Here is a 24,103-nt window from a genome sequence, read left to right on the forward strand (position 1 = left end):
CCCTCCCCTCCCCATTCCAGGTGCCTCCCTGCAGAAGCCACCTCCTTCAGAGGGACAGCCACTGCCATGAAAAAAGACTGTTTTGGTCAAAAGTTATATCCTGGATACAATGTAGCTGGTTTCAAGCTTCCCCCAGCCCCCACCACCGCCCCACCCTGTGACAATTATTTCTGGAAGACTCAAAGCAAATGAGGTTCTAACAGTGGCATTTCAGGCAGTGCAAGGGTGGCTATGAAGAAGTTATTTCTGGGCTGCAGTGAGCAGGGTGGCAGGTAGGAGGACAGGGAGAGATTGCACCGTTGTCACTACCGTTGGATACTCAGGTGACCGCCTGCTCCAAGGCCAGCCTTTCCAGTGTGTGAGGCCAGCTGTTCTGATTTCAGCTTCCCCAGCTGAGCCTCTATGCCCACTGCCAGCTGCCTGCCTCCCTGGTCAGCCCCCTGCCTCTGTTCAGCAGCCCTGTGTGTGCCTGTCAGCCCGTGATGGAGAGCTGCGAGCGACACAAAGGGGGCGCTGGTGCCTGGTGTCCACTGGGGACGAGGGTGGAGCCACTCAGGCGCTCCCTCGTGACCTTCCCAGGCAGTGCCAGCCCAGACTCTCTGGCCAGCAGCTGCTCAATCACAAGCTATTCTTGGAACGTCCTCTGGGCACGCTGTTTGGACAGGCGGCTTGAGTTTCTGGTTCCCTCGACCAGTTCAGCCCAGAAATGTAGACTCTGGCGTCTCTGGCTGGTGGTGCATTTGAGAGATAAGGGAACTGGGCAGTCAGCCCACAGCTGGTGACTCGGGAAGTGGGGGAGGTAAAGAAAAGGAGGGGCACGGAGGCCGAATGAGGTGGTTGGGGCAAGCATGGGGCTGGGTGGCAAAAAAAGGCATGGGTTCCAGTCCATCCCAACTTTATCCTTCCCAGCAAGTGATTGCAGTGAAGTCAATGGGCTTCTCTGGGCCTCAGTTTCCTCATCTGAGAAATGGGGCTAAACGTCCCAGCTCTGAATCTCCCGACAGGGTAGAACCTCCAAAATATTAAATAGTTACTGCTTACTCATTGGTGGGTGGGGAAAGTGGTCGAGGGCAGGAAGTTGAGCTGGGGAAGGGCTGTGAGCTGCACTAAAAAGGCCGTGTCAGGACTTCCCGACACACTGGACACTGTGGTCCAGTGACTGGGACTCTACGCTCCCAATGAGGAGGGGCCTGGGTTCCATACCTAAGTCAGGCAACTAGATCCCAAGTGCAGCACCTAAGACCTGGAGCAGCCAAGTAAATTAAAAAAAAAAAAAAAAGCTGTATGACTAATATTCCACAAAAGCCAGGACAAAGGGACCAGACAGACCCAGATGGGTGCCTGAGAGTGAAGGATGGAGAGGGAGACAGGCGTGGAACCATCTTAAGAATGGCCACTCCCTTCCCTCATCCCCAGGGAAGATCCATTTCTGCCCCAGGCTCTGAGCTCGTGGTCGCCCTGATGCAGCTTCCGGTCAGTGGCCAAGGCGGACAAAGGCAACCGCTGTCCTGTCTGGGCTGGTCAAAAGCCTTTTGTGCTGGTTTGATCTCCCACTTATCCCCCAGAAGACCGGGGCAGCCATGGGACTAGCCACCTGCACTCCATGGAAGAGAGATTCTGAATTCTCTCTCCCTCTCTGTCTGTCTCTGGCTCCCAGATTCCAGCTGCTTCTCCAGCCAGGCTCAGAACCCCAGGTCTTGCTGAGCAACCAGAGGCCAAACTAAAGGGGAGATGGAGTTTGAGAACAGAGTCCTTTCTGGAAAAATCTGGAAAAAAGAGGACCAGACACCACAGCCAACTCACGTGTGGGTAGAACTAGTAGAAAAAAAAGAGTGTTAGCTAATTCTGATACCTTTCCTCTGGATTTTACCTAGTTTGAGATTTGCAAAAACCAACACTTAATTACCTGTTTTAGAGAAAGGGGGCTGGAGTGGAAAACTAGAAAGTCAGAACAACACTGCTTCAGAAGGAAGCCTTAGAATTACATGTGACTTGGAATTACAGTGCTGGAGATGCTGTAAATGCAGTACTGGTGGAGCAGAGATGATGGAAAGGTCTGACTGCTAAAGGGAAGGAACTGCTGAGGGAAGAAGATGCTGCTTTCTTGGTCTTATCCTTCCCTTAGCCAAGGGAGGAACTGTGTGAGCTCATAAATGTTTTCTCTAGTTCCCTAGGATTTAAGCCAAAGCATGTAAGATCCCTTCTGCTTGTCCTAGGGCTTCCTTGGTAGCTGAGACGGTAAAGAATTTGCCTGCAATGCAGGAGACCTGGGTTTGATCCCTGGGTTTGGAAGATCCCCTGGAGAAGGAAATAGCTACCCACTCCAGTATTCTTGCCTGGAGAATTCCATGGACAGAGGAGCCTGGCAGGCTACAGTCCATGGGGTCGCAAAGAGTTGGACATGACAGAGTGACTAACACTTTCACTTTTCACTTCCTGCTCATCCTTACATGCAAGTGGGGCTGGAGGACAGATCAGGGTCTCAGCTAAATGAATCCCACTTCTTACGAAGTGCTGAATGGGAAATCTTAACCAAGGATACTGAGTACATCAGAGAATCAAGACCAAAGGGCTCCTTCTCCCCGAAGATGAGGTTACAGTGGATGCTGGTTACTTCTCTCTGCTCAGCAAACTGATCTCGCTTGGGGCCTGTCCCTCCCTTAACTTCAGTCCGTGGGAACTGGATGCAGTTAAAGCTATTCCAAGCTTCAGGTATGAGAATGAGAGCAGATCAGACCTATGGATGCACTGCCCTGTGATTGGCTTAGGGGGTGGTCATGTGACCTGGTCAGAGCCAATGAGACTCAATTCTGTGACCCTGTGGGAGATTCTGTTTTCCAGCTAAAGTTTCATACCAGAAAGCAGAAGCCTGAGCTGATGGCGGCTGTACTGCCACCCAAGAATACAGCACACAGAAAGGAAAACCAGGGTAGAGGTTGAGGGAACGAGGCAAAGCCCTGATGACAAGGTCTGGATCCAGCTGAATCTAAAGCCAAGATGACCTGAAAATTGTTAGTTGCTTGACCGACAGTTTATTTTAAGTTACTTAGAGGTGCGTTTCAAGTGCCATCGTTAGATTACAAACTAATACATGGCCGACATGGTGTTGAGATCCAGAGGAGGCCAATTAATTAATAGTTCCAAGCTTCACCCCCAGGAAATATTTATCCCTAAGCAGAACTGGGGACCACACCCCCTCCCAAATCCAGCAGATGGAGGGCCAAGCAAACAACGTGTGAAGCTGGCCAAGAGCAGCTTGGAAGAAAACCACATCTTTAACCCCGCACTCTAGAGGGAGGCCAGCCTTTCCCAGGGCCCAGCATTTGAACAAGTCATCCCTTTCTAAGGGCAAAACAAAAACAAAAACAAAAAACAACCCAGGGACTTCCCTGGCGGTCCAGTAACCACTGGACTTCTAACGTGGTGGGTACAAGTTCAATCCCTGGTTGGGGAGCTAGGATCCTGCATGCCTCAAGGCCAAGAAACCAAAACTTAAAACAGAAGTAATATTGTAACAAATTCAATAAAGACTTTAAAAATAGTCCACATGAAAAAAAAATCTTAAAAAACCACTTCCAATGCAGGAGGTGTGGGCTCAATCCTTGGTCAGGGAACTAAGATCCCATACGCCGCCCAGCTCAATCAAAAACTAAAACCAAAACCAAATAAAACCAAACAAAAACTAAGAGCAGAAGGTCCAGCAGTTATACACACTGTGCATTCCCTTCCCATCCCCCAACCCTGAGGCTTAAGTCAATTCACTGGATAAGAACTAGTCGAGGATTTTCAAACATAAATGGGCTTTAAAGTTTGAGGCATTCAAGCAACACCCCAATTCCCCTCTCCAAACACTCCAGCTAGCTTTCCAACCCATGCCACTCGCTTTCACAAAGCTTCTACCAGGGTTTGTGTGGAAGAACTGAGGCCTCTTTTACAATAAGTTGTAAGGCTGAGAGCCAGGAAGACCCTCTTAGGGGACAACAGGAGGCCACAAGATAACTGGGAGTGGGAGGCCCTCCTGCAGTTTAAAATGGGAGCTCTGGGCCAGGTGCCTGGGTTTGAACCCTGACTGCCTCTTATTAGCTGTATGACCCTGGGCATGTGGCTGACTTCAGTGCCTCAGTTTCCTTAATTGTAAAATGGGAATGACAATGCCCCCACCTCACAGGGCTACTGGAAAAGACCCTGATGCTGGGAAAGACTGAGGACAGAAGGAGAAGGTGACGACAGAGCATGAGATGGTTGGATGGCATGACTGACTCAATGGACATGAGTTTGAGCAAACTCTGAAAGATAGTGAAGGAGAGGGAAGCCTGGCATGCTGCAGTCCATGGGGTCGCAAAACGTCGGACATGACTAAGCGACTGAACAATAACACAGGGCTATGGTGAGGACTCAATCTGCCGGGACAGTACTGGGCACATAGTACATTCTTAGTAGGTATTAGCACATAGTAGGTTCTTAGTAGCTATTAGCTAATGAGACTAGAGCTTTAACTCTTTATCTGAAGGGTTGCAGAGGTCAATGAACCAAAAACTGTTTGCAAAATTGTTTGATTTCCTACCCCCACCCCTCCAGGAAATGGTCTGCAACCTCTCATCCGAGTCTCAAAGGAGTCTTTTGATGCGAGGATCCCTGAAGTAGCTTTAAGTCTAGTTGAGGGCAACGACTAGGTTGCTCTTTTTCTTGTGTGTTCCCCACAGCAACCACGACCTGCCTCTGCATGTATTATGCACCAATGAATACTTAATAGAAAGATGGAGGGACAGCTAAAGTCATCACAGAAAAGCATAGATAGGGTGGACCTGCGGCCATTCGGACATCTCAGAGCTGGGGTTTCAAGCCCTTAAGATGCATAAACCTTCCCCACCATGCATTATTTGCTGTCTTCAGAGACATGCCCCACCTTATACACTCAAGCAAGCCCTGAGCTTCAGCCATAGGTCCCAGCCCTTTCCAGCCCCCTCAGCCTTCCTCAAACCTCTCTGCCCAGGGACCAACCCCCATACCCCTAGGAGGAACTCAGCCTGCAAGGTACAGAGGTGAACGCCAAGTCAAGGGCTAGGCCCAGAGTCCCCCAGGGTTAGGTCCATCTCAGTGGGAGGTGGTTAGTGACAAGCCCCAGCCTGGAGCAGGTGCCCAGGAGAAGTGAGAGGCCGTGTGAACCACCAGCTCAGCCGCCAACGAGAAGCTCCAGTCACCGGAAGCGCAGCACTTACAGTCGCTTGATCCCAGACTCGGGCTGGGGAGACATTCTCGGGTGGGCAATGGGTGGAGGTTGGGGTATTCGATTCTCCTCTTCGATTTCTTCACTGGAAGGAGTTGAGAGACATGAGATTAGAGAGTCAACAATTCCATGAAAGCTGGAATATTCCAAGGGCACTGTCTGGTGGTCTGAGAGGGCACATACTTTACAAGGGAGTGATAATAGGGGACCCAGGAGGCCAACAACGGTGGCCTCTGCCCCACAAGCTCTCTGCCTCAGGGGCTGGCTTCTGGAATGGCCAGTTAAGAGGAAGGATATGTCCTGGAGGCAATGCACACAGGTGCCTGCAGGTCCTTTGGCCCAGTTGGCCATGCGTGAGAAATTTCAGGAAGGTACCCACATCTCTATTTTAAGTTTACTTTGGAGAGTTTAGCCAAATAGAATGATTTCCTATTTCCTGTTCTTGCCAAATGTTTCCTTGTCTCCACGCCTTTGTGATTCATTCTGCCTGGAATATGCCACCCACAACATCTCCCATATCTGAAAAGTACCCTGTCCTTTAGAGAAGGCCCAGTTCAAATGCCACCTCCTCCATGAAGCCTTCCTGATTTCCACCCCATCCCCAAGCCAGAAGAGATTTCTCTCTTCTTCAAGCAGCCAGTGCACACACTGTCATAAAACTCTCTTACATGGCAGACCCGCAGTGGGTTTTCAATAAGCGTGTATGGCATTGTATTTTCTCTGATGTCTTATCTTTCCTATAAGGGCAGGGACCACACTGGTCCTTCCTTCCAGTTTTCTATTCAACAGGCACTTGTGCACCTACTCTGGGCTAAGCTGCATCCTGAGTGCTGGGAACTTAGTCATGAACAAGACATGTAAGGTTTCTGGTGCCATGATGGTGCAGTCTGGTGTGGAAACAGACAATAAAACCAGCATGTTTCTGAACAGGAGAATGTGAGATGGTGAAAAAAGCCATGAAGAAAGTAAAGCTGAGGGGGGTGTGGGACTTCCCTGGTGGTGCAGTGAGTAAGAATCCACCTGCCAGTGCAGAAGGACATGGGTTGACCCCTGGTCAGGGAAGATTCCACATGCTGTGGAGCAACTAAGCCCGCATGAGGGCCTGAGAGCCAAAACTACTGAAGCCTGTGCTCCACAATGAGAAGCCTGAGCACCACAACGAGGAGTAGCCCCTACCTGTTGCAACTAGAGAAAGCCCACACAAATCAATGAGGACCCAGCACAGCCAAAAAGAAAGAGCAAAACTGAGTAAAATGACAGACAGTGACTAGGACAGAGTACTCCTTTGAAGGGGTGATGATGGTCAAGGAAGGCCTCTTTCAGGACGTGACATCTGACCTGAACCCTGAGTGACCAGGAGCCAACTGTGGGAAGAGTCATGGGGAATGTTTTTCCACCTGTAGGAGCATCATGTGCAAAGGTCCTGAGGTTACCTGAACTGAGCAAGGTGTGTTTTGAGGAACCAATAGAAGGGCAATGTGTACAAAGCTGGGGCTTCCCAGGTGGCGCTAGTGGTAAAGAACCCACCTGCCAATGCAGGAAACATGAGACATGGGTTCGATCCCTGGGTCAGGAAGATCCCCTGGAGAAGGGGATGGCAACCCACTCCAGTATTCTTGCCTGGAGAATCCCATGGATAGAGGAGCCTGGCAGGCTACAGTCCACAGGGTCACACAGAGTTGGACACGACTGAGCGACTAAGCACATGTACAAAGCTGAATGAGTATGAGGTGGCATGGTATGAGATAGTTGTTTAAGTCAGGGAAGTGCTGTGCATGGAACTTTCCAGGAGAATGAGAATGTTTTTCTTCACTGTTCAATATGGTGGCCGTCAGCCACAAGTGCTGATGGAACACTTGAAATGTGGTAAGTGCAACTGAGGAACTGAATTTTACATTTTACTTAAGTTTAACGCGTTTAAATAGCCACACGTGGCTAGTGGCTACTGTATGTGCAAGGACTTCATTGATCACGGATGAACTAAATGATGAAAAATATTAGGCTGGGTAGCTCCATCATCTCTGTTATTTTTTTTCCTTTTTATCCCCCACCATCTCTTATCTGTAATTCCCAAATCCAAACAGCTCTAAAAACCAAAATTCGCCTTTTCGGTCATTCATTTGGTGGCAAACTCTGAAATGAAATCTCGTGAGGCTGTTTATCATCTTGACTGATCTCATTGATTCCGTATGAATGTTCACATCTTTTGCGGCAAAAATATTCTTGTGTTTGATTTGGGGGGAGCCGCCCCAGAACTCACATATAGTATAAGGTCATAAGGTAATACAGTATTTATAATATTCCTTTCTAACTGCGGGAAAATTCTGAATTGTAAGAGGAATCTGAGCCCCAGAGTTTCAGAAAGGAATTCGAGTTGGTATGTAAGTACTTCAGGCCAGCGACGATCCCCACAATGAACACAGATGCAGTCCTCGTCTTCCAGGTGTGAACTTGTCCCCCAACTCCGAACAACCTCAGAATGGAGCCAGCCTGGGAGCTCCGCGGAGCACTCACCTCTTATAGTATGCCAGCTCTTCTTGCAACAAAAACACTTTGGACTTAAGCTCATTCCTTTCATGTAGCACGTCCCGCAGCTCCTGCAGTGTGAACCTGGGGCGGTTGGGGTCCTTGAGATCCATGGCCACCTTCTCCGCCTCGGAGACACACTCTTCTCCACCCAGCTCTGCCTGGAGGGGGCAGAGATGCTGCTAATGAATTCCTGGCCACAGCCACTAGCACCCACTCTGCATCCTGCCGGAGTCTGAATTTCCCACCCTCCCGGGGGCCTGAGCAGCTTGCCCAGGGCACTATTTTAAGAACTTGCAGGCGGCCTCTGCTCACGTTCTGTGCAGTCAGCATTCATCCCTCGGGAGAGCACAGCCAGTGGCCACCTGCGCTGTTTGCCTTCTCAATACCCAGACCCACAGTCTTGTTGCCTCCCCAATTGACTCAGGGTTTTAATTACAAGTAACATTAAAAGGTTTCAGAGGAGAAGAAACTCAATGCTCCCCCAATGCCACCATCCTCTTAAGTCCGCCTGGTTTCCCTTTCCCATGTTCTTGCTTCATTTTCTAACCAATCGGCATTGCATGCATACTCAGTCCTGTCTGACTCTTTGAGACCCCATGGACTCTAGCCTGCCAGGCTCCTCCGTCCATGGAATTACCCAGGCAAGAATACTGGAGTGGGTTTCTATTTCCTCCTCCAGGGGATCTTCCTGTCCTGGGAATCAAACCTGATTGTCTTGTGTCTCCTGCATTGCGTCTCCTCTTGCATCCACTGCACCACCTGGGAAGCCCTTTCTAATGGAGGCTATTGCTAATTTGGCCAAAGTCGTTGGAATCAGATCCAATGTGCCATTCTCTATTCCTTTTTTCTTTGATAAGAAGTTGTACACAGTCTCCTATTTTGTTACTGGCCTTCTGGTCAAGCCCACCCCTCCCCAGTGGCAGTGGGGATCTTTTCACTGGAGTTCGGTGGAAGCCCTGGTAGGGGTGGACGTGGGAGGTTAACATCACAGCTGACGCAGGGCATTTACTTCTCTTCCATGTGGGTCACACAGATGGATCCTAGTCTGCTAAGTTTCCAGACTCAAATTCCATACTCCTGCAAGGAGTTTGTTTTTTTTTAATTGTGATAAAATCCACTTAACATAAAATCTCCATTTTAAAATGCACAATGGCGGTCCAGTGGTTAAGCTTCTGCACTCTCAGTGCAGGGGGCCCAGGTTCAATCCCTGGTTGGAGAACTAATATCCTACATACCACTTGGCATGGCCAAGAATTAAAAAGAAAATAAAATTCAATATAAAAAATCAAAACCCTATTAAAAATAAAATGCACAATTCCATGGTGTTAGAAGGCACAGTGGTAAAGAATCTGCCTGCCGATGCAGGAGACTCAGGAGACACGGATTCAATCCCTGGGTCAGGAAGGTCCCCTGGAGAAGGAAACAGCAACCCATTCCAGTATTCTTGCCTGGAGAGTTCCATGGAGAGGGGAGCCTGGCGGGCTACAGTCCATGAGGTCACAAAGAGTCGGACGTGACTGAGCATGCACGCATGTAGCACATTCATGGTGCGGTGCAACAACTTCTAACTAGTTCCAAAACATTTTCCAGAGGAAATGCCACACCCATCAGCAGTCCCCCTTCCCCCAGCCCCTGGCAACCATCTTTCTGTTTCTCTATGGGTCTGCCTTTTCTGGACATTTTCTAGAAATGGAATCATATAATATGTGGCTTTTGGTTTCTTTCACTCAGATTTTCAAGGTTCATCTACATTGTAGCCCGTGTCAGTGCTTCATTCCTTTTCATCACTAAATAATATTCCACTGACTGAACAGACCACATTTTGTTTATCCTTTTATCTGCTGATGGACATCTGAGTTGTTTCTACCTTTCCGCTATTGTGAACAATGCTGCCATGAACATCTGTGTGCGAAGATTTGTTCGAACACCTGTTTTCAGTTGCTTGGGGTATATATCTAGGAGTGGAATTGCTGGGTCATATGGTGACTCTATGTTTAACTTCTGGAGGAACTGCCAAACTGTTTTCCACAGTGGCTGCCCCCTTCTACATTCCAGTAAGCAGTGTAGGAGGGGTTTGATATTCTCCACATCCTTGCCAACATTTTTTTCTTTTTTGATAGCAAGGAAGTTTTTGCAAGCTTTCCAGGTCCAAGCTGGCCATATAGGCAGGTGGCCCATACTCTACAGGCAATGTACTATTTCTGACAGTATTGCGTTGCCAGTGTCCCATGATCGTCCAGAAGGAGTGGACAAAAGCTTAGGACAACAGTGGGAAAGCTTTGGACCGAGGGAAAGAGGGATTGAAATACAGAACTGGCTCCTCCCCCACCAAAACCGCACAGAAGCACAAGGAGAAAGGGACTCCAGCCTAGCTGGGCCAGGTGGCTGAAGGACTACAGGAGGCAGGGCTGAGATGCCTCACGTCCAGAGAGAGTCAGGGACGTGCTGTTCTGGGAGAGGACAGTTGAAAGGAGACACCACCCACCAGAGGAGATCAGGTGACAGCAGAGCCACCCAGCAGGCGTGGGATGGGAAGCGGGTCTGAGCCGGAGTCAGCACTGAGCAGGGGGCATCAGGGGGCATCAGGGGAGGTGTCTGGAGGCAGCAGGAAACTGAAACCTGACACACGCCGCCCACCTAAGCCGGCTGGGCAGCTGAGTGGGGCCTCTTCCTACCCAAGAACTAGGGGAGGAAATGGAGGAATTAACATCCCAAGAAGGCACTCTAAGGTGTTTGCTGATGCCACACCTTCAAAGGACTATGTTCTCAGGGTATATCTTCAATGGGTTTTTTTTTTGTTTTGGCTGTACCACTGGCATGTGGGATCTTAGCTCCCCAACTAGGGATCGAACCTGTGCCCCTGGCATTGGAAGCATGGAGTCTTAACCACTGGACCACCAGGGTCCAGTGAAATCCATCTTCAGTGTTTAACTCCCTCTGCAGAGCCTTTGGGGCTGCTCCTTGGACCACCTGATGGCCATACATTCAGACAGTATCCTCTACCCAAGATCATGTAGAACAAATGCTTAATACACAGCAGGCACTCACTAATGCCAGTTCTCTTCTCTTCCTCTGCCCAGGTTAACCACAGAGCATCCTGAGAGGGGTGTGTGTGTGTGTATGTTAGTTGCTTAGTTGTGTCTGACTCTTTGTGACCCCATGGACTGTAGCCTGCCAGGCTCCTCTGTCCATGGATTTTCCAGGCAAGAAGACGGGAGTGCATTGCCATTCCCTTCCCAGCCCAGGGATCAAACCCAGATCTAATATTCACTTAATATGACTGAGCACCAACTTTGTGCCTGCTGGTCACTGAGCTAATGAGACGAATCAGACAGGTGGAGGTGGAGGAAAGATACACACAAATAGAAAGGTATAAGACAATATAATGAAAGATGCAAGGACATCAATTCTGAGGAGGACCACAGAAGATGTTACTGCAGATGTGGTCTCTGTGCACAGGGTCTTGAGGGATGTGTGTTCACCAAGAACTCTGGGCCCACCCCAGTGGCCCCACTTCCACCCCACCCCCTTTTTATTTGGTTCTCACTGTGTTTTAAAACTCCTTTGAAGTAGTTGTCAATCGTTTTAGATCAGGAGATTTCACATTGAAGTTTGGGTTTAGGGCTTCCTTTTGGGAAAAAAATTGGAAAACTAGGTCACATGGAGTCTATATGGCAACACTGGGCTGATGCTGTGTAGTAGCTACATCCTTTTATGTGCTATTTCCATGGCTGCACACTCACCTCCCCTTTTTCCTTCTCTGCCTATATCCCATAGGTGTTAATGGCCATAGACTGAAATCTCAGGCTCACACACTCCCTTCCAGCCCTTCCTTCCTCAAACAACTTAGGCTCTTACGTTCGCTGGGCAAGTCCCCTGCCTCTTTCTGTCTCTGGGAAGTGCCAGCTGACAGATGACCACATGCCTGGGGAAGACGTAAAGCCCTTCAGGAGGGCTCCCAACCCCTCATGTTCTCAGAGAGCTCTGGGCAAGCTGCCTGCTCCTTTCCGGGCCACTGTTTCCCCATCGAGCCCTAAAAAACCCATTAATATTTCTAAGGGCTCTTCCCACCCCTACATCAAGGCATTCCTATGAATACAGGCTTCCAAGGTATGGTAGTTCCCTGCTCACCTCCATGGGTTGTCCTCACCCAAGACACCAAAGGGCTTGCTCAGAACCTGAGTTCTTTATCTCTGGAGAAAAGACAGCTCTTTTATCAGAGGAGCAACCTGATCCCCTTAGAGCTGAGACAGGTGTGGAAAAAAAAGTCCTGACTTCTGGGATTGCCACCTGGAAGTGCAGAAGAAGATGAGATTGGGGCTTCAACTTTTCCGGAGGCCACCGGGCACTGCTGCAGTGCCCTGGGCAGCCCAGTCCTCGAGAGACGTGGCCAAGGCTCTTCCCAACATGGCAGCAATCAGGTCAATCAGCAGCGAGCCTTCTAGACTTACCCCATGAGGGACCACAGAGGTGGCTCGGGTTATCGCCGATTGTCTGTGGTCCCCTGAGGCTCTCTGGGCACAGCTTGAGGGAGATGCCTGAGGTCCCAGGTACTCCCCAGGGAGGCCCAAGAGACCAGCCGACAAGCAACGGGGCCTGTCCAGAAGCCTTAGGAAGGCAATACCCTTCCATCAGGGCCCTCCATCCTGAGGCCTGGCTTCCTGGCTCCACCCCGCCACCACTGCCTGGATCTAGCAAGATCACTTCCTATGCTCCCAAGGCCCCTGGAACATACATCTGAGCAGCCCTGGCCCAGCAATGGGGAATGACTGTGCTCTGGGCACCCTTGGTAGCTCCAGGCTACCATGGATAAATTCAGCCCCCAAAACCCTGGTTCACAGGCCAGCCATCAGGCCCCTCTCTGCTTTTCCTGTACACTTAAAAACAAACAAACAACTAGAAACAGGCTCACAGACTTAGAAAACGAACTTACAGTTACGAGGGAGGAAGGATGAGGGGAAGGGATAGTTAGGGAGTTTGGGATCAACACATACACTCTGCTGTATTTAAAATGGATAACCAACAAGGACCTACTGTGTAGCACAGAGAACTTTGCCTTATGTCATGTGGCAGCCTGAATAGGAGGGGAGTTTGGGGGAGAATGGATACATGTATAGGTATGGCTGAGTCACTTTGCTGTGTACCTGACACTATCACAACATCGTTAATCAGCTATACTCCAATATAAAAGGTTAAAAAACAAACAAAAAAACTCCCCAACTTACTAAGAGATCAGAACTTAAAAGGAGGAGACACTGACGTCAAGGAGGTACTATTAACTTTAAGTTTTCTTACTGGTTTTATATAAAGTCTTTTAGACAAGAAGTCAACTTCATTTTCTTAAGGGTTTATATGTCCAACTGTCAAAGGCAGGACAACCATCAGTTAAACTATGAGAAGCTAGATGAACTAGAAAACATGCTGAGTAAGAAGGCAGCCAGGATCACATGGTGCACGAGTCCATTTCAACGAAATGTCCAGAAGAGGCAAATCCACAGAAACAGAAAGTAAATGAGTGGTTGCCAGGGGCTGGGGGAAGGGAGATGGGGAGTGACTGCTAATGCGTAGGGGGTTTCTTTCTGGGCTGATGGAAATGTTCTAGATAGTGATGACGATCACACAATAGAGTGAATATATTTAATACTAAAAACCACTGACCTGGGGACTTCCCTGGAAGTCCTGTGGATAAGACTTTGCCCTTCTGGGACTTCCCTGGTGGTCCAGTGGCTAAGACCATGAGCTCCCAATGCAAGGGGCCTGGGTTTGATCCCTGGTCAGGGAACTAGATCCCACATGCTGCAACTAACACTCTGTACAGCCAAATAAATAAATATTATTATTATTTTAAAAAAGACTTTGTGCTTCTAATGCAGCAAGTGCAGGTTTGATCCCTGGTTGGGGAACTAAGATTCCACATGGCACAGCCAAAAAGTAAAAAAATTTATCTGTACATTTTAAATGGCTGGATTGTATACCATGTGAATTACATCTCAATAAATGTTATAAAAATATACAAAGAGACCTGCCTACTGGAGACCACACTGAAATGACAGCGCTAACATCTCAGAAAGAATCATATGAATCAAGAGGCAATGTTAAGAACAGATTCCTCTAGGCATACACCCAGAGAAAACCTTAACTCAAAAAGACATGCACCCCAGAGTTCACGGCCACACTCTTTAAACAGCCAGGACATGGAAGCAACCGAAATGTCCATCAGCACAGGGATGGATAAAGAAGGTGTGATATGTATACACAATAGAATAACACTCAGCCATAAAAAGGAATGAAACAGGGTCATTTGTAGAGGTGTGGATGGAACTAGAGTCTGTCATACAGAGTTAAGTAAGATAGAAAGAGAAAAACAAATATCGTATATTAGCGCATATATGTGGACTCTAGAAAAATGGTACAGATGATCTTATTTGTAAAGCAGAAATGGAGACACAGAGAACAAATGTGTGGATACTGAGGGGGAGGGGGTGGAGTTTGGTATGAATTGGGCAATTGGGACTGACATAGATACACTATTGATACTATGTATAAAATAGATAAATAAGAACATACTGTATAGCTCAATGCTCACAGGAAATAAAAAAAGTGGGGGAATACATGTATACATATAGCTGGTTCACTCTGCTGTACAGCAGAAACTAACACAACACTGTAAAGCAACTATACTCCAATAAGGGCTTCCCTGGTGGCTCAGCTGGTAAAGAATCCGCCTGTAATACGGGAGACCAGGGTTCGATCCCTGGGTTGGGAAGATCCCCTGGAGGAGGGCATGGCAACCCAATCCAGTATTCTTGCCTGGAGAATCCGCATGGACAGAGGAGCTTGATGGGCTACAGTCCATGGGGTCACAAAGAGGTGGACACAACTGAGCGATTAAGCACAACACGGTACATACTCTGATAAAAGTTTAAAAGAAAAAGAATGGATTCCTCCCCGGCTCTGGATCCCTGCATAGCTCCCATCTTCCCTCACCGATCTGTTGCCAGGACTAACTACCACCCTAGCCTCACCCTGCACAGTCTCTAGTCTGGGTTATGCTGTTCCTCTTGCTCCACATTCCATCCCCAGACATCCTACCCAGCCCACAGACCCTTCTCAAGGCCCTGAAGCCCTGCATGGCCCTCTCCTCTCCACTCGGAATTCACTGTGCCCTTCTCTGATCACCACCCTCTATCCAGCCACGCTAACTTTTTTTATATTGGAGTATAATTGCTTTACAACATTGTGTTGGTTTCTGCTGTACAATGAAGTGAATCAGCTATATGTATACACACAACCCCTCCCTCCTGAACCGCTCTCCCACCATCCCCATCCCACCCATCTAGGTCATCACAGAGCCCGAGCTGAGCTCCTTGTGCTATACAGCAGCTTCCCACTAGCTATCTGTTTTACACGTGGTAGTGTATATATGTCAATCCTAATCTCCCGATTTGTCCCACCCTCCCCTCCCCCCACCCTGTGTCGACACGTCTGTTCTCTACCTCTGTGTCTCTATTCTTGCCTTGGAAATAGGTTCATCTGTCCATTTTTCTAGATTCCACATATATGCATTAACATATGATATTTGTCTTCTCTTTCTGACTTACTTCACTCTGTATGACAGATTCTAGGTCCATCCATGTCTCTACAAATGACCCCATTTTGTTCCTTTTAGTGCCAGCCATGCTAACTTTTAGATCTACTGAATCAAGTCAAGTTCGTGTCCCTCATTTGTCAGATAAGAACCTATTACCAAAGAGATGCACGGGCCCCAAGTCACATGGCAGCAGGTGATGAAGCCACCACTACCTGCAGCTTCCCTGTTTGAGTGACAAGCATCCTGAACGCCACTCAGCTCCAAGGGATGGCGTCAAGCCCCCAAAAGACGCCCTGAGCTCGGGAACAGACGCTGCAGAGAAGCTTAGTGGGTTAGTCATAACTGCTACTGGATTTTACTCCCCTGTTTCTGTCCCAGCTCCGTGGAGTCAGAAAGGAAACTGAAACCTACCAGCAGCTGGGCCAAGGAGGTGTGAAGTGTCCTTGTCCAAAAGAGATCTGGAGCAGGGCTCAAGAGTCTTGTGGCTAGGAGTGATGTCCTCAGGACCCAGGTCTGGACCAGCCAGAAACAGGCCTGAGCTCTCGTGGGGCTCAGGAGGCTGAAAGGGGGACCCGGGGAGGTGGGCGGGAGTGACCACCCCAAGCTTCGCCTGCTGGCTCCTCCCCTCCATCCCAAGGCTATCGACTTTGTCCAGCCCTCACCTTTCTTGCCCGGATTACTGCAAAGGGCTCCTGACAGCCATGGCTGCCATTGTCTCCTTGTTCAACTGTCCTCCATATAAACTCAGCTGATCTTGTCACCCCTTTGCTGAAACCCTGTGAAAGAATCCACATCCTTCACTGCTCAGAGTTTTGTGTGTGGCATTCTCAACTCTGACTCTCTGACACAGACAACAGCTGTTGTCCTGCCTGGCCTGCACATCTCTGGGCTGAGTCATGGCAGTTTTCCTCTGGAGAAACTCCTCTTTCCTACTCTCCATGCATGTGGCTTAGATTGGCACCATCATGGATAGCTATGTGCTCAGAAGTGGACAACATGTATAATCTAGACCTCAGACCACAATGACTGATTCAGGTGAGGTAATGAGAAGGTTCCTGAGACTTTTGCTGAGAATTTGAGAAAGAAGCAATTTCTTTCCACTGGGGTTGCAAAGCTGGTTGAGTACCAGGGGCCACTATATGGCAAGAGGCTGCTTGAGAATGACACCAACACAGAGAGAAGGGCTGAAACAAATTCCTGCCAGTGTCATTAGGGTACCTGGAACCAGCTATACCTGAAGCCATCAGTAACTCAAAGCTTTTAGTTACACAGTCCCAAATTCCTTTTTTTTTTTTTTAATCCTTGAACCATTTTAAGCTAAGCTTTTGTCACCTGTAGCCAAAAGAAGATTCTACTCCAGTTTCCCTTTTAAGACTTCTGTCTCTTCCTCCCTGTCTGCATCTCAGAGGTTCTTGTCCTTCAAAGAACCTAGTAGTGTATGGCCCAAATTCATAAGATATTTAATGACTCTGCTGGGACTTGTGCCAGCCTGATAGAAAGCTCCTCTATCTTACCTCCCTCACCTGGAACCCAAGAGACCAGCACAGTGCCTGCAAACTGGAAAGTCAAAAAATATGTGCTGGAAGAAATGGGAAGCTCTGAGCTTTTTCCTAACAGTTCACTACATTTTTCTGAAACAGTATATCCATCTTCTACATCTGCCTATCACAATCTTATCATTATTATAACTGACATTCAGCTGAAGCAACAGCTGGTCCGTGAAACTCCATGCCACCCCCATCAGGATTAACTGCCCCATCTCTATGTTCCTGGAATATCCCAGGGGCACATCTACGTGGGAGATACTTCTGGTGCCCCAGGTCACATACTGGGCCCACCCGGATTTCCGCTGCAGCTGTGGTGTGGTTCCATTCATGTGGACAGGGCCCCGCCTCGAGCACCCACTGGATGTCTTTCCTTTTTTTTTAAAAAAATATTTACTTCATTTATTTATTTGGCTGCGCTGGGTGTTAGTTGCCACACGTGGGATCTTAGTTGTGGCATGCAGGATCTAGTTCCCTGAGCAGGCATCAAACTCAGGCCCCCTGGATTGGGAGCTTGGAATCCTAGCCACTAGACCACCAGGGAAGTGCCCTATCTTTCCATTTTCCCCCAGTTTCTGCTCCATAAGTTCTGCCTGGGAGTATTGGGAGGGATAACACCCCTGGGAACTCCCTCCCCTTAGTAACTGGGGACAGGCATTTGTAGATCATTGCTCTAAGACTTTCTCCTCCAAGAAGACTGTTCTGGGAGGACTTCTCTGAGTTCCCAGAGGGACTAAGCTTCCCCATGGTGACCTCGATGACACACCCTCAACTTCCCTTTTCCTCTTTCCTTGTCTCAGTTCTCTGGTTTTTGCGATCAATCACCTCCCCAATTAACCTCCTGCCCATATTTTTCTTCTCAAGCTCTGCTTCGAGGAACCCAGACTGAAACAACTTCTTAGTGCTAAGACAATCCCCTCCCACCTTGAGTGTGGCTGCTGGTATCCAAGACTGTCTCCTGCACTGGGCTGTAAGCTCCTCAAACCCCACAGCTCCCAGCACAGTGCTTGCAAATAAAAGCCAAACTCCACTCTGTAGCACTGGCCCCTGCCAACCTCTTTGACCTCATTCAGACCCTCTCCCTCCCCGTCAGCTTGCACACCAGCCATCCTGGCCTTCTTTCTTTTTTTTTTGGCTGTGCCATGTGGTATGTGGGCTCTTAGTTCCCTGACCAGGGATCGAACCCTTGCCCCCTGCATTTGAAGGGCAGAGTCCTAACCACTGGAGCCCCAGGGAAGTCCCTCACCCTTGCTTTCCTATCCTTCCTTGAGTGCACTGCGGTTTCCCCTGCCTCAAGGCCTTGTACATGCCACCCCCTTCACCTGCTTCACTCTCATTCTTTCCATCACCTCCTCAGCAAAGCCTTGACTCCCTCAGACTATCATGGTAATAATAACAGCTAACACTCTGAATGAACTAACTCATTTAATTCTCATAATAGCAATCTGGGAATAAGTACTCTTGTTAGTATCCCTTTTTTTTTTTTTTGCCAAACCACGCAACTTGTAAGATCTCAGTTTCCCCACCTGGGATTGAACTCAGGCCACTGCAATGAAAGTGCCAAATCCTAACCACAAGGCCACCAGGGAACTCCCTAGTATTCCCATTTTAGACATGAGAAAACTGAGATGCGAAGAGGCTAAATAATTTTCTAAAGTCATGGCAGTAGCATGGAATAGGCTAGATGTGAACCAAAGCAGACTGGCTCTAGAGTCCATGCAGTTGGGGCATTCTGGCACTATGGCTCTCCTTTAACATAAATTGCTGGTTTGCTTTTTGGGATGTAATTCACATACCATAAAATCCACTCTTTTGAAGTATAAAAATCAGAATACATTTTAGTGCATTCAAGGCCGTGCAACTATCACCATTATCTAATTCTAGAAACACTTCCATCACCCTAAAAAGAAACCCTGTACCCATTAGAAGTCACACCTCATCCTCCCCTCTCCCAGTCTCTGCAACCATCAATCTTCTTTGTCTCTCTATGGACTTGCCTATTCTGGATATTTCAAACAAATGACTCATACAATATGTGGCCTTTTGTCTGGCCACTTTCACTTAGCATGTTTTTGAGGTTCATCCAAATTGTAGCATGTCTCAGTATTCCATTCCTTTTTATGGCTGAGTAATATTCCACGATGTGGACAGACCATATTTTGTTTATCTAGTCACCAGCTGATGGACATGTAGGTTGTTTCCACCTTTTGGTTGTTGAGACTAGTGCTGCTATGAACATTTGTGTACAGGTCTTTCTAAAAATATATTTATTTATTTGGGTGTGTTGGGTCTTAGATGCAGCACATGGGCTTCTTTAGTTGTGGCACAAGGGCTCCAGAGTATGCAGGCTTGGCAGCTGCAGCACACAGGTTTAGTTGCCCTGTGGCATGTGGAACCTCAGTCCCCTGACCAGGGATTAAACCCTGCATTGTCTCCTGCATTGGAAGGCATTCTCCCAACCACTGGACCACCAGGGAAATCCCTGTGTACAAGTCTTTAGGTGGACACATATCTTCAGTTTTCTTGGACATATACCTAGAAGTAGAATTGCTGGGTCATATGGTATATTAGGGCTTCTCAGGTGGCTCAGTGGGTAAAGAACCTGCCTGCAATTGCAGGAGAGGCAGAAAGTGTGGGTTCAATCCCTAGGTTGGAAAGATCCCCTAGAGGAGGGCATGGCAACCCACTCCAGTATTCTTGCCTGGAAAATCCCACAGACAGAAGAGCCTGGCGGGCTACAGTCCATAGGGTCGCAAACAGTCAGACACAACTGAAGCAACAGAGCATGCATGCATGCGTGGTATATTATGTGATTATCTAATGTCTGTCTCACATACTGGCTGTAAGCCCCATGTGGACAGGAACCAGGTCTCCATTTTATCCCCCATGCCTACAACATAGTCAATAATAGTTTGAATGAATGAATGAATAGCAGATGCCCAGTAACCACCACCGGGCTGGATACCCTGGGCTAGAATGCTGGGAGTCCTGGGTGCCAGGCCCAGCACTACCTCTGCCCAGCTGTGTTTCTCCTAGCCAGAACCTGGCTCTCTCTGGGCCTCCCATTTCCCTCAAGTGTAATGGCAAAAGCAAGGCAGCCTGGCCCACCTTGAGCCAGCCTATAGAGGCCGGCTTCCCACTCACCACAGTCTCCTCCTCTCCATTTTGGTTGAGTTCGCCTTGCAGCCTCTCTCGAAGCTTCCCAAGTTCTGCCCGCAGGCTGCCCATCTCCTGCTCCTTGGTTTGCAGGTCTGCCTCCAGTTCTACCTTCTGTTCAATCAAAGCCTTCCCCTGGGCCTCTACCACTGTGACACGATGCCGGAGGTCGTGGTTGATCTTCATCAGCCGGGTCTGCTGCTGCTGCAGCTGTAGAGAGAGAAAGCCAACTGGATGAGGCCGCCACATACAGTAGCTCATGTTGTGCACTGAACAAGGGCAAACCATCTACAGGCATGCCATTCATACTGTAGACGCTTTGATTTGTTTGAAATTTGTTCACATTCTTAGAACTCTGTTGATGCCAGAGATGGGCAATTTATATATTTACTATGATAATTTTATGACAGGTGGAAGATAAATGTCTTGTTAGTATATCATGACAATTTCCCAACAGATGGAAGTAACACGCTTTGAGAAAGGGGTGTCTTTTTCTAATTTAGGCAAAGACAAAGTATAGGTTCTTGGAGGGGCCAGGACAATGCTGGGGCATGAAGGGGGTGAGCTGGAGGAAGCCTCAGGGTCAGAAAAAGGCTGACCAGGCCCTGGAACTTCCTCAGTGTGTGTCCATAGTCAGGTCACTGGGCATTGCCATGTTCCCTCCTACTACTCCAGTGAAGACTTGGCCGAGGGTCCTACCCGTGGCGACTGTTTCAGGGCTGGGCCCACCAAGCCATGGGCAGGATCCCCACATCATGGAGCCCATGGAGGGAGACTGAGGGGGAGAAGGGGAGCTTTCGGAGGGGAGAATGGAGTCCCTTGCTGGTACCTACCAGCCAGGGGTGGGCATGGCAGGCAGGGCTCAGCACTCACCGCCTCAACATCCTCATTCTTCAGGCCCAGCTCCCGATCCTTGGCGCGGATCTCATCTCGCTGTTTGTCCACCACCTCCTTCAGCTTCTTCATTACCTGCCGCTCCCGCTCTGACATGCCTGGAGAGGGGTGAGAGGGACCAGCAGGTGAGTCTACCTCCCTCCCCTGCTTAAACCATTGGCAAGGATTTCCCTGATGGTCTAGTGGCTAAGGCTCTGCACTCCCAATGCTGGGGGCGTGGGTTGGATCCCTGGTCAGGGAACTAGATCTCACATTTCCATGTCGCAACAAAGAATTTGCATGCTGCAACTAAGACCTGACAAAGCTAAATAAACAAATATTTAAAAAATGTTCATAGCAGCCTTATTTGTAATAGCCCCAAACTGGAAACTGCCAAAATGTCCATCAACAGTAGGATGAATAGATAAACCTTGAGAGTAACAGGCCATGGAATGCTACACAGCAGTGAAAAACAGTGACCACCAGCTCCATTTGAAATTGATAAAGTCAGTTATTTCTCCAGACACTCCCTGCTCCTCAAAGGATACTCTTCAGCTGGAGTCCTGACTGACAGGCCCCCAGAATGCTGATGAGGAATCACAGGGCCATATGAGGATTCTGGGTACTGGGTATCCCCCTCTCAAAACTCCTGGCAACTGCTGTGAGGCGGGGCCTGGGCCTGGGATAGTGGAACAAGAAGACATGACTAACATTTCCAGAAAAAGCACACCTTAGATACAATGCAAGAACGAGTGTGTGTGTGTATCTGTGTCTGTGTAGGAGAGGAAGGGTGAAATCAGGAGTCTGTGAAAAAGCCACAAAAACATTTGCTGTCTGCTTTCTGAGCCCCCATCCTGCAAAGCCCCGGGGCAGGAGTATCAGGGGCTTAGCTCAATCAATTTAATCCTCAGCAGGGCAATTTAATCCTTGGAGGGGCAATTTAATCCTTGGAATCCTTGGTTCCACTCCAGAGAAATCAGATAAGAACTAAAGTGGGATGGGGGCAGGGGAGCACGAGATCCAGAGGAAGGAAATCTGTATTTGGGACCCACCTACATCTGAGTTCCCCAACCAGGGACTGAACCTAGGCCACCAGAGTGAAAGCGTCCCAACCCAACCGCTGGACCACCAGGGAATTCCCAAAGAAAGGATTTTTTTTTTTGGCCACACCTCATGGCTTGCAAGATCTCAGTTCCCAGACTGGGGATTAAACCTGGGCCATGACAGTGAAGGTCCAGAATCCTAACCACTAGCCACCAGGGAACTCGCCATCCGTCACCTTCATGGGTGTTGGTGGCTGTAGGATGGAGCAGTCACAGAACAAATGGTCAAGGGCTGGGAGTCTGGGGCTAGGTTACTTGGACTCATTCACAGCTGACCTGGTACCTGTTTTCTGACTTGCAAATGGGGGTCATGTGGCGGCCACACCTGTGGGTCTCTTGTGAGGCTGCATCTGTTAATCTACATGAAGTACTCACAATAGGCCTGGCGCAGAGTGAGCATCTCCAAGTGTCATTTTATCTATAAAATAGAAATATCAGTTCTCCCTGCTCCAAACACTCTGCTAAGACAGAGTCCAAGAGTGCTTGAGAAGTGGTTTGAAAATCTAAAAGGTTAAGTGTTTTGAAGAGATTCACAGACATAGGTAAAAGCCAGGAGTTGTGTTGTTACTCCCTCAGTCATGTCCAACTTTTTGTGACCCCAGGGACTGTAGCCTGCCAGACTCCTCTGCTCATGGGATTTCCCAGGCAAGAATACTGGAGTGGGTTGTCATTTCCTGCTCCAGGGGATCTTCTCGACCCAGGGATCCAATCTGTATCTCCTGTGCCTCCTGCCTTGGTAAAGGATTCTTTACCATCTGAGCAATTATTTAAGTCACCCAGCAATTCAAGACTCTGGGAGCTAAATTTACGAGACATTCAGGGGACTTCCCTGGCTCTCCAGTGGCTAAGACTCCATATTCCCAATGCAGGGGGCCTGGGTTCAATCCCTGGTCAGGGAACTAGATCCTACATGCCGCAACTAAAGATCCTGCATGCTACAATGAAGATAGAAGACCCCAAATGCCGAAACTAAGACCCAGTGCATCCAAATAAATAAGTAAATAAAAACATTTTAAAAAAGAAAGTGCACCCTTGTGCCCAAGGGCAGGGAGACTCTTAGGTGTAACTTATACTCCAGAGCTCACTGCCCTGCATGGATTTTATTTGGCTTCCTCCTTTCCCTGTCCTGATCCCTCCACTTCCCCAAAAAATCTTTTCTAGGGGGCACTTCCTTAATAAATCACCTGCAGAGGAACATCCTCGTCTCAGGGTCTCCTTACAGAAGATGCTGATATAAAGAGATTAGCTCATTCTATCTTCAGAATACTTTACAAAGTAGGACTCCTGCTGTCCCCACTGTACAGTTGAAACTGTGGTGCACAGTAGCTAGTGAACTTACACAAGATCACACAGCTGATGAGCGGCACTACCAGGATTCAGGCACTGTTCAGGATTCTAGACAGCATGTTAAAAAGCAGAGATATCACTTTGCCAACAAAGGTCCGTCTAGTCAATGTTATGGGTTTTCCAGTAGTCATGTATGGATGTGAGTGTTGGACCATAATGAAGGTTGAGTGCCGAAGAAGTGATACTTTCAAATTGTGGTGTTGGAGAAGACTCTTGAGAGTCCCTTGGACTGGAAGGAGATCAAACCAGTCAATCCTAAAGGAAATCAACCCTGAATATTCATTGGAAGGACTGATGTTGAAGATGAAGCTACAATACTTTGGTCACCTGATACGAAGGTCCGACTCATTGGAAAAAACTCTGATGCTGGGAAAGATTGAAAGCAAAAGGAGAAGGGGATCGCAGAGGATGAGATGGTTAGACTTAATGAACTGACTTAATGAACATGAATTTGAGCAAACTCTGGGAGACAGTGGAGGACACAGGAGTCTGGTGTGCTGCAGTCCATGGGGTCACAACGAGTCAGACATGACTTAGCAACTGAACTGCGACAACCAGGATTGAAACTCAGGTAGCCTGGCTCCAGGGTCCACACTCTTGCAACCACTTTGTCGCCCCTCAAAGTGCTGTAAATGTAAAATACACATCAGCCATCAACAGATGGGTGGATCAAAAAAGTGTGGTCTATCCATACAATGGGATATTCAGTTCAGTTCAGTTCAGTGCAGTCACT

At 48.4% G+C, this 24,103-nt stretch overlaps 1 protein-coding gene across 18 annotated transcripts in view; it reads right to left on the reverse strand.

The window, feature by feature from the left end:
• The window catches only part of RILPL1 (Rab interacting lysosomal protein like 1), a 43,066-nt gene that overhangs the window by 4,857 nt on the left and 14,106 nt on the right, over nt 1-24,103 (reverse strand). For 7 of the 18 annotated variants that reach the window (XM_081540450.1, XM_081540446.1, XM_081540461.1 and 4 more), the window contains exons 3-6: nt 20,921-21,039; nt 20,039-20,257; nt 7,742-7,914; nt 5,220-5,312 (exon numbers count right to left, since the gene is read on the reverse strand). In XM_081540450.1, coding sequence (XP_081396576.1) covers nt 5,220-5,312; nt 7,742-7,914; nt 20,039-20,257; nt 20,921-21,039 — 604 coding nt within the window. Of the gene's footprint in view, nt 1-5,201; nt 5,313-7,741; nt 7,915-20,035; nt 20,278-20,880; nt 21,040-24,103 lie in introns of all 18 variants that reach the window. The other 11 variants (XM_081540449.1, XM_081540445.1, XM_081540460.1 and 8 more) reach the window with 4 other exon arrangements.

Source organism: Giraffa tippelskirchi, chromosome 11 (assembly GCF_054371585.1).
Source record: "Giraffa tippelskirchi isolate mGirTip1 chromosome 11, T2T-mGirTip1v1.2.pri, whole genome shotgun sequence".
NCBI lineage: Eukaryota > Metazoa > Chordata > Mammalia > Artiodactyla > Giraffidae > Giraffa > Giraffa tippelskirchi.